Below are 9,883 nucleotides of genomic sequence, written 5' to 3'. Positions count from 1 at the left end.
GGGTCCACATGTGGAGGAGTCAGGAGGCAGAGAACGAGCATTCACACGGGCCTTGACCCGCTTGCCTCAGCCTCCCAAAATGCCGGGATTGCAGGCGTGCACTACTGTGCCCGGCCCACGTCTAATATTTTCTAGATGAGGACTCAGAAGCTGAGAGATGGCCACAAGAATAATTTAAAGACACCCAGTAGGTGGAAGGGTGAGGAGGAGAAGAGGCCAGGACCCCCACTCTGCTCCCTGGGCCAGGCCTAAGGGTACAGCTACACCAGGCTCTCCAGGGCTTCCTCACCTTCTATTCTCCAATGCTGTCTTCGATGTGTGGAAAGAGACTTTAACCTCAGTAACATCTGATGCGGGTGGACAACGCTCCCTCCCTCGTGCTCACCCCTCAGGGAGGTCTGCAGGAATCCTGCAGCGGCAGCACACAAGGCCAAGCTGTCCCCGCTGCCCTGGAAAGCAGCAAAACCCAGGGAGGTCAAAGGAGAGGCTGTGCTGCTGTGGATTTGTCCAAGGGAAGGATCACAGGCATTAAAAAGAGGCAAAGCCATCAAAGAAAATGCAAATTCACATCCTAGGGAGTTACACTATGTACCTACGAGCATGGCTAAAATAAAAAACAGTGTCAAGAGCAAACGCTGGATGCAGACACACCGAATCACTCACACTGCTGGGGGGGATGTAAAATGGCACAGACACAGATTGGCAGTTTCTTATGAAACGAAATGTGCCATTACCCGACAACCCAGCATTTGTCCAGCAAGGCATTTATACCGCTGAAATGAAGAACTTATGTGCACCCAGAAACTGACGCATGAAGGCTGGTGGCAGCTTCACTCATAAGAGCCACAAACTGGGGATAGCCCAGACGTCCTTCCACAGGAAAACGGTTCATCACGCTTTGTTCAGGCATACCACGGAATACTACCCAGCAATAAAAAGGACTAAGCTATTGATACAAGCAAGAACCTAAATGGATCTCCAGTGAATTAAGCAAAGTGCAAACAGCCAGTGCTGAAAGGTTACATACTGTATGATTGCATTTATATAACATTTTTGAAATGAAGCAATTATACAAATGAAGAACGAATGAGTGGTTGTGAGAGCTTAGGGACGGTGGAGTGGTGCAGAGGAGAGGTATATGTGACTATCATTGGACAACCAGAGGAACATTGTGGTAATGGAAATGCTCGGCAGCTTCACTGCAGTGGAGTCCACAGCATATGCATGTGATGAAATGGTGTACAACCCCATACAAACACTAACGAATACAAATTAAACTGAGGGAATCTGAGTAAGATCGGTGAATGGCATCATCCACTCCCTTACAGACAAGATCTCTATGACTTCCTACAACTGCACATGAACCCACAGTGATCTCCATACAAACTGTGATGAGAAAAAAAGACAAGAGATGAAGAGAAAGTTCATTTTAAAAATCCCATGTGATTGAGGATTCTACAGTCATCGTTAGTGCTTACAGAAATGATAAAACCCAATGTGCTAGAAAATTAACAAACAGCTCTCACTGGAGATGATAAATAAGGCACAAGCTCACTATTTAATAAGTATGAAGAAAACGCTCAAGAGTAAAAACCACTGAAATATGTGAAACGTAAACACCTTCTGAAAGCCTCGCCTGGAGCCAACAGTGGGTATGGCCTATAAAAACATGGTTAACATGAGAGGGCAAAGCGATGCCAAGCAGAACCCCTCTGCCCATGACGACAGCTATGGGAGATTCAGGTTCAGGTTGCTTTTCTCCAGGGGACGGAGCCCAAATTCTCAGAGCCAGTGTCCTAAGGAAGTCCCCACAAATTCTGAGTCCATTTATCCCTAGAACTGTGAGCATCACAGAATTAGGAACATGTTTGCAGAACGTGTTATGGAAGCCAGCCTGGTCTCCAGGCAACACCACTGTTCCCAGCAGACATGAATTGGGTGCCACAGAAAAGGTGAGGGCCGCTTGCCCTGCACTTACTTATTTTGCACCATGTTCATGATCACCCAGTCGAAAGGGTAGACATTCTTTCCAATGAGGTTCTTAAACATGATGAATGTTTCCATTAGGAAATCCTGAAATAAAAAAACAAAACAAAACACTGAAATGGCCCACCAAGAAAAAGGTAAAAATGACACCCCCCCCATCAATAATTGAATTCTAAAAGACCCCATTTTTAAAGGCCAAATGAGAACATCCTGAAAAGTAATGAAGATCTATTTCACAGGAGCTGTGGATTAGTCCTATCTTTCTATTTACCGGCGCACCTCCTGTCTGAGATGGCTTTTTCAAGAATATATTCTGAAATAATCCCTGGGCATGTCTCTTTAATAGTTAAAGAGTAAATCCCCAAAGGTTAGGAATAGGCATTTGAACACTTTCTGCTTCAAGGAAAACATAATTTTTACAAACAAGGCTTGCAGGTTACAGCTTTTTTTAATGTTTGCTCTAAATCCATTTTTCATGACGAACAGAACACATCAGGTTGAATATGGGATACTACTGTCTGTTCCTTTCTCTTACGGAATTTCAGAACGAAAGGCTCCCTCACTTGCAGAGATTCGGCACGCAGTGAACCATCTGAGTGTGCGACCGTGTTACCAAAGCCTCCTAGACGGCGGCTACATCCCCAAAAGCTACCGAGTGATGCTTCTGATGTCTCAGATGATGCTCTGTACTTCACAGGCAACTGAAAAGAAGGAGGGGTCAGGACACACCCAGCTGCTCTACCCTGCTTTTCCATACCAATAAAAATGTGTCTGACATCAGGAAGGAGTAGCCTGTTCCTAGGGGTTCCACTCTGTGTCTATCAGAATTAGGAGATTTCCTGCTTTCAAGAGTTTGACACATGCTCTGAGCTAATCTGAACAAAACAAGTGGTTATCCCTAAAAGCACACATCCCTGGTACCCCCAAGCTCACTCAACACCCATGGTGGGAAGGGAAAAGGCAACAGAGAACTGACTTAGAAAAGGAGGCCATGGTCAGGGACTGCCAAATGAGTGGATATTTCTCATTTATTTAATCTCCTGGATCATAATTAGGTGCAATGGCTGTGAAGGCCAAGGTGGTGAACAGAATTTAAGCAGCCAAGAAAGCAATTCCCAGTACGAAGTTCTAAATAAGCAGCTCCCGCAAGAGGCACAAGTTAAATGTGATGACAATAACAAGCTGATGTTCAGTGTTAAGATACTTTCCCTCCAACTTTAATGGCAACGGCAGGCTCTGGCAGGTGAAGTCCGTGGTATGAGGAGTTTGGTGTGCCCCCACCACAAACAAAACGAGTGATCCTGATCACTCTGTTAGAGCAGATGCTTCCAGTCTAGCAGATATTCGTGACCTGGACAAAATTATGTTGGAAAAGTCTGTCCAGATGTTCTTCAAACTGCATGTGGGCACTGCCACACCTGATTTCAGGAGCAGGCGCATCCCACTACTCCCCCCCGACACAGCAAATGGCTTCTTTTCCCGGTTTAATTATTGCAACTCATATTTCACTACTGAGTCTCCCCACTTTGTCAAGAGTTTCCCATTTTAATGACAAGGCTGCATATTTCGTAGGCTGGGTACTGTAATTCAGTCACATCTTTATTTGCATGAAATTGCTGGCTTTCTTGATGATCACTTCTCAAAGCCTAATAATTGAGATACAGGCTCTCGTTTTTATTATTCTGGAAGAGAAGCATATTTTCCCAATTCTCTTTCTTTTCTGAGACACAGTCCCATACTTCATTAGTATGGCTCAGCTGTTAAATTTTGGTACTTTGCTGATCAAATAAAACGCTGCATCTAGTGGGAGATGAGGTTCTGCAAGGCTTCCTTGTCTTCTGCATAATTCACTAGCCATGGCAGTGGCCCCTAACAACTGTGTTTGCCTCGAGCAGCGGATGAGGCTTTCCAGACTGTTCCACTAGGGTCTCCAAATCAACAGGGGATATTTTGTGAACATTTCATCATTCAATGCTAATTTATTCCTGTTGCATCATTTAGTTTTAGTTTCTATTTACTTGTTTATTTATTTCCCTTTCTCGCCCAGGCTGGAGCACAGTGGTGCGATCTTAGTTCACTGCGGCTTCAACCTCCTGGACCCAAGTGACCCTCCCACTTCAGTATTCTGAGTAGCCTGGGACCACAGGTGTGAACCACCACGCCTGGCTAGTTTTTTTTTTTTTTTTTTAGTAGAGATGGCATCTTGCTATATTACCTAGGCTGGTCTTGAACTCCTGGGCTCATGGAATCCCCTGCCTCGGCCTCCCAAAGTGTTCGGACTACAGATGTGAGCCACTGTGCCCAACAGCATGTTTTCATTTGACTATTCACAGGATGTCTTATACAATAAGCAGGTTGCTCTAACAATGGCCATCCATCTATTTCAGAGGCAAAATCGTGTCACAACTCCATCTGCACCTTTCCATCCCTGTCTCCACCCACTTGAATAAACAGCCATCCTCTCACACCTGGACTGCCACAGGGGACTCCAAACCCATCTACCTAGGTCTGTCCTTGTCCTCTGTTGTCCCCACGCTTCATCCAGAGTGACCTTTTCAAATGATAAATCTGATCAAGGAACCAGCACTTTCCAAACATCACAATGAATCCATTTCCCCAATGGCTTCCCAATACTCTTAGGCTAAAGACAGAGCATCTTGACTCTTAGACTTAGGAAATTTCCATTCTGCTCAGTCAAATAAGTAACCATCATGGACAAAGACCAACCGTAGGTTTTCAACCCATCTGATGAAAAACTGATAAGGAAACAGGACATGTCCAAATTTTTGTGGATTCAAAGTTTCATCCAAAGATTATTTGATAATTGCAAAGGCAGGAAGAAGTACATATTTTCATACGGAGAGATCTGGAAGTTACCAGCTTTTAAACCAGCGGTCAAATTTAGCAACGCCAGTAGTGGGTCAGCATGACACGCCCAGCCTCCTAAGGTAACACAACAGAAAGCTTTCAATACCAACACTGAAACACTCTTGCCAAAGAGTTGAGCTTGACCCTTAGAACAAGCTCTGGTTTGCCGAACGTACAGGGGGATAGAGAAAGCAGTGGAAAGGTATATTACAAGGCAGCACTAAAAAAATCCAGAATGGGAGATAGTCTATAAAAGCTAGTGGATTGGTCTCTTCAAAAAAATTTAAAAGCAATGCTATGAAAAGAAAACAATGTGATAATGATGGATTTATTTTAGAAAAAGAAAGATTAAAGAGACACAATCACCAAATGTAATGGGTGAAAAGGACATAAAGGTTTGGGAAGAATGGAGGAAATCTGAATATAAAAGGCATGAGGGGTGGTTGTTACATTCTCATGGAGCAGTAAGATCACTGCAGGATGGCTTTACTCCCCAGAGTATGTTTGCAGAACAACATAGGCCAGAAGCATCCCCCTGTCTCTCACTGACTGAAAGAGGTTGGCTGGATAGATAGAGGCACCTGCAGACATGTGACAGGAGCAAATATGCCAACATGCTCGCAATTGATGAATTCAGGTGGTAGTAATCATGGTTTCCATTGTACTTTTTTTTTTTTTTTTAGATAGGGTCTCATGCTATCACCCAGGCTGTAGTGCAGTGGCATAATCTTAGCTCACTGCAGCCTCAAACTCCTAGGCTCCAGCCATCTTCCTGCCTCAGCCTCCCAACTATCTGAGACTATAGGTATGAGCCATCATACCTGGCTAACTTTTTTTATTTTTGGTAGAAATGGGGTCTTACTATGTGGCCCAGGCTGGTCTTGAATTTCTGGGCTCAACAGACCCTTTCTCCTCGGCCTCCCAAAGTGCTGGGATTACAGGTGTGAACCACTGAGTCTGGCTCCATTTTATTATTCGTTCAGCTGTTCTGGATTTGTAAAATTATTTTTTGTGATCTACAGGGGAAAGAGAATAAGTAAAACATTGGTGACATCTGAGCAAGGTCAGATAAGCTCTTTTCCTTGCAGGATCTGAAGCTAACCCCAGGTAGCTAGTGTCAGAAATGAACTGAATTGTAGGACATCCAGCTGGTGTTGGGGAATGGATTGCGGTGGGAGAGACTCACACACTTCTGGTCACAGAAATGTGAGCTTGTAGGAAAAGGTCATGTGTGTTTTTTAAAGACACACAGTGGGAATTTGTGACAAGTGGCAAGACAACACTCTCCTCTAGAAGTCCCCCAGCCCTTCTCGTTCCCTTCTAGCTGACTTGAGAGACTCGGGGCACATTCTCTGCTTCTGTTACTGAGAATTGGACATGTGGCAGCCAGCAGCCATTTGGGCAGATCAGCATCTCCAATGTGGAAGATTCTACAGATTCTCTGTGATTCAGATCCTGAAGGGTTGGGATGGCCTCCATCCTGAGAGAGTTCTGAGCTGAACATGCCTATTGTTCTTCTCTGCTGGATCAGGGTTTCCACTTGTGCTTTATATGCTCACTGTCAGTGGTGTTGATAGTGTGATTTTGTATGAAAATGACTCACCCAACCAAAAAGGGCTAAATTTGAGAACCTCAATTAGTATTTGTTAGACGGAAGTGGTCTCAAGAAAATGATTTTGGCTACTTTCATACTGAAATACTAAATAACTTCCAATGATTTCACAGAAAATGATCTTTTATTTAATAGTTGTCAGAATAGAAAAATAGTCATATACTCCTAGGCATGGTTAATAGATAGAAACACATTTTACAAAAGTTCTGACAGATTAACAATGGTTCTCTCTCCAGTCTAAACTTGTGGTATCCAAACCACAAGCGTCATTTCTTTTCTTTTGTTTTTTTTTTTTTTGAGATGGAATCTTGCTCTGTCACCCAAGCTGGAGTACAGTGGCACAATCTCAGCTCAATGAAACCTCCACCTCCCGTGTTCAAGCAATTCTCCTGCCTCAGCCTCTCTAGTAGTTGGGATTACAGGAGCCCACCACCACACCCAGTGAATTTTTACATTTTTAGTAGATACAGGATTTTGCCATGTTGGCCAGGCTGGTCTCAAACTCCTGACCTCATGTGATCCACCCGCCCTTGCCTCCCAAAGTTCTGGGATTTTAGGTGTGAGCCACCATGCCCAGTCAACATCATGTTTTATTGGAAATCAAACTCTGCAAATAATAGATTTTCTGAACTGTTGTGTCTGTGGAAAAACATCTCCTGGAAAACTGGGACCACAACATCTGATCCTGGGATCTGAGCAAAGACAGGGGGCACACACTTGGAATTCAGCAAGCCATAGTAATTGCTTTATTTTATTTTTTTATTTATTTGAGATGGAGTCTGGAGTATCGCTCTGTCGCTCAGGCTGGAGTTCAGTGGTGCAATCTCAGCTCACTGCCACCTCCACCTTCAGGGTTCAAGCAATTCTCCTGCCTCAGACTCCCGAGTAGCTGGGATCACAGGCATGCATCACCATGCCTGGGTAATTTTTGTATTTTAGGAAAGACCGAGTTTGACCATGTTGGCCAGGCTGGTCTCGAACTCCTGACCTCAGGTGATCCATCGCCTCTGCCTCCGAAAGTGCTGTGATTACAGGCATGAGCCATTGCGCCCAGCCCACCACAGTAATTTTTAAATACCATTCGGCATCATCACTTTTCACTTACCTTAAAGATTCCTTACCAATCACAGCACTTAATAGCTCAGATTAAATGATTTTAAACAGTTTGCATGTGTGGATTTTTATGAAGTGACTGTCCTAAAAAAGGGCAAAGTACTAACTGGAGTCCTAACTTTTCCAGATGGGTAATTCTTCTATTTCTGAAGACTTCAGTATTCAGCCTGGAACATTATTTAAGAAACTGTTCCTCTAGCTTTAAGCTACAACTGTTTTTCACACTGACCAAAGGGGGGTGGAGGGTGTAGTTTAGATTCAGTTATGAGATAAAATGTTACACACGTAAAATGTGATTTTGCTATGCCATGATTTCCAAAGAATCACGGCATAGAAACAGGATAGAGGTTACATATTTGAGTATATACCTACTGTAAAGTACTCATTAATATTCGGAGAAAACCCAACACAGACATACAAACATATACATATTATTGTTCTCTTACTTTTATTTAAGGGAAGCTGCTAGGACTTTAAGGCGTAGATCCATTCTTGTTCTCCTTAGAAACGTTAAAGTGCAGTCACATGCTGTATAATAACATTTTGGTCAATGACAGACTGCATATATGTCCACGGTCCAAAAATTATAATGGATCATGGATGTAATTCTTACCGCCTAGTGACATCACAGCCATTGTATTCTAACTGCCTATAGTATTCAGTGCAGTCACATGCTGTACAGGTGTGTAGCATAGGAGCAGTAGGCTAGACCATCTAGCCTCAGTGCATAGCAGGCTCCAGCATCTAGGTTTAAGTAAAAGTACACGCCATGAGGATCGCACAATGATGAAATCAGCTGATGATGCATTTGGTAGAATTAAGCAACACACGACTCTTTGTGTGTGTGTGTGTGTGTGTGTGTGTGTGTGTGTGTGTGTGTGTATAAACATAAAAATATCCTTTTTTAAAAGATTATTTCTAATACATAATTTTCTTATTGTTGCCACTATAGATATATAAGAAAATTATGTATTATATATATAGTGGCAACAATAAGAAAATCGTCTATTAGAAACACATAATTACGAATACTATATATATAGTGGCAACAATAAGAAAATTATGTGTTAGAAATAATCCTTTGAAAGCAATCATAAAGATCATTCTCTTCTTCTCAGTTCTTAATAAGACACATGTCAAGTGCAACAACCCATGTTCTGGAAACACAAGCGCATGGCTGTATTCTGCAGGTATCTATGGGCACTCTACTACAGCGGTCCCCAACTTTGTTGGCACTAGGAACCAGTTGCATGGAAGACAATTTTTCCATGGACCAGGGGGTGTTGGGGCAGGTTTCAGGATGAAAGTGTTCCATCTCAGGTCATCAGGCATTAGATTCTCATAAGAAGCAGGCAACCTAGATCCCTCTCATGCGCAGTTCACAATATGGTTTGTGCTCTCATTAGAATCCAGTGCCGCAGCTGATCTGACAGGAGGCGGAGCTCAGGTAGTGATGCTCGCTTGCCCACTACTCAGCTCCTGCTGTGTGGCCCAGGGGTTGGGGACTGTGTTCTACAGAAACTTATAGATCCTCAGAAATGGAATCTAACAGTTCAAGTCAACACGCAATCATGAAGTCTGCCAATAAGTTTGGTTGCAGCTTTGCAGAGGATATCTGCCATATGGCAATGTAATTTCAGGTCACTAGGGAGGTAGCTCATAAGCAATAAATTCCCCTCTATTATACTTATTCTAATTAAGTTGTATCATAGTTTTACTGAGGATGACTAGAGAATTATTTGGAGAAATGCTGATGAGCTTCCACGATTAGAGCTAATTAATAACAGAGTACAACTTAAAGCTGAAAAGTCACTCTGGCTTCTGCTATTAAAAAGTCAACCAATAAATGAATAGGAGTTAATGGGAGACTATCCATGGATAACATCTCCAAATTTTCAATTATCCCAAAGGAGAGGAGACTGTCACCAAGAAAGACAAGAGATTTCCTTAGTCGTGGCCCCTGAGTCATTCTCCATTCTGTCCTAGAAGCAAGTGGGGACCCTTGTCTCGTTAGAAGGCAAGGCTTCACTCAGACCTTCCCAGGAGGCTTTGGAAATCAATCAGAGACAAGTTCTCATGCAAAATCCTATTTTAAATGAATATATTGATATCAGGCTTTTGTCTAAAGTGCCGGTCCTAAAACATGGTTATGTGAACAGGGTGGAAGGGACACTTACTACTACATCAGTCCTCATTTTCCCGAAAGTCTTGATTAAGTGGGCATAATGGTAATCTTCCATTTGTCGTAAAATAGCTGTCATGCAAGCCACGAAGTTTCCCTGTAAATGAATCAAAAGATAGAAT

The 9,883-nt window shown here is 43.0% G+C and overlaps 1 protein-coding gene across 3 annotated transcripts in view; it reads right to left on the bottom strand.

The window, feature by feature from the left end:
• The window catches only part of DOCK1 (dedicator of cytokinesis 1), a 535,347-nt gene that overhangs the window by 194,726 nt on the left and 330,738 nt on the right, over positions 1–9,883 (bottom strand). For all 3 annotated transcript variants that reach the window (XM_039465108.2, XM_039465109.2, XM_074383077.1), the window contains exons 28-29: positions 9,757–9,858; positions 1,979–2,073 (exon numbers count right to left, since the gene is read on the bottom strand). In XM_039465108.2, the coding sequence (XP_039321042.1) occupies positions 1,979–2,073; positions 9,757–9,858 (197 nt within the window). The remainder of the gene's footprint in view (positions 1–1,978; positions 2,074–9,756; positions 9,859–9,883) is intronic.

The sequence above is a fragment of the Saimiri boliviensis genome, chromosome 12, assembly GCF_048565385.1.
Source record: "Saimiri boliviensis isolate mSaiBol1 chromosome 12, mSaiBol1.pri, whole genome shotgun sequence".
Classification (NCBI taxonomy): domain Eukaryota; kingdom Metazoa; phylum Chordata; class Mammalia; order Primates; family Cebidae; genus Saimiri; species Saimiri boliviensis.
The sequence above is the reverse complement of the archived record's forward strand: the minus strand, read 5'-3'. Positions and strand labels throughout refer to the sequence as shown.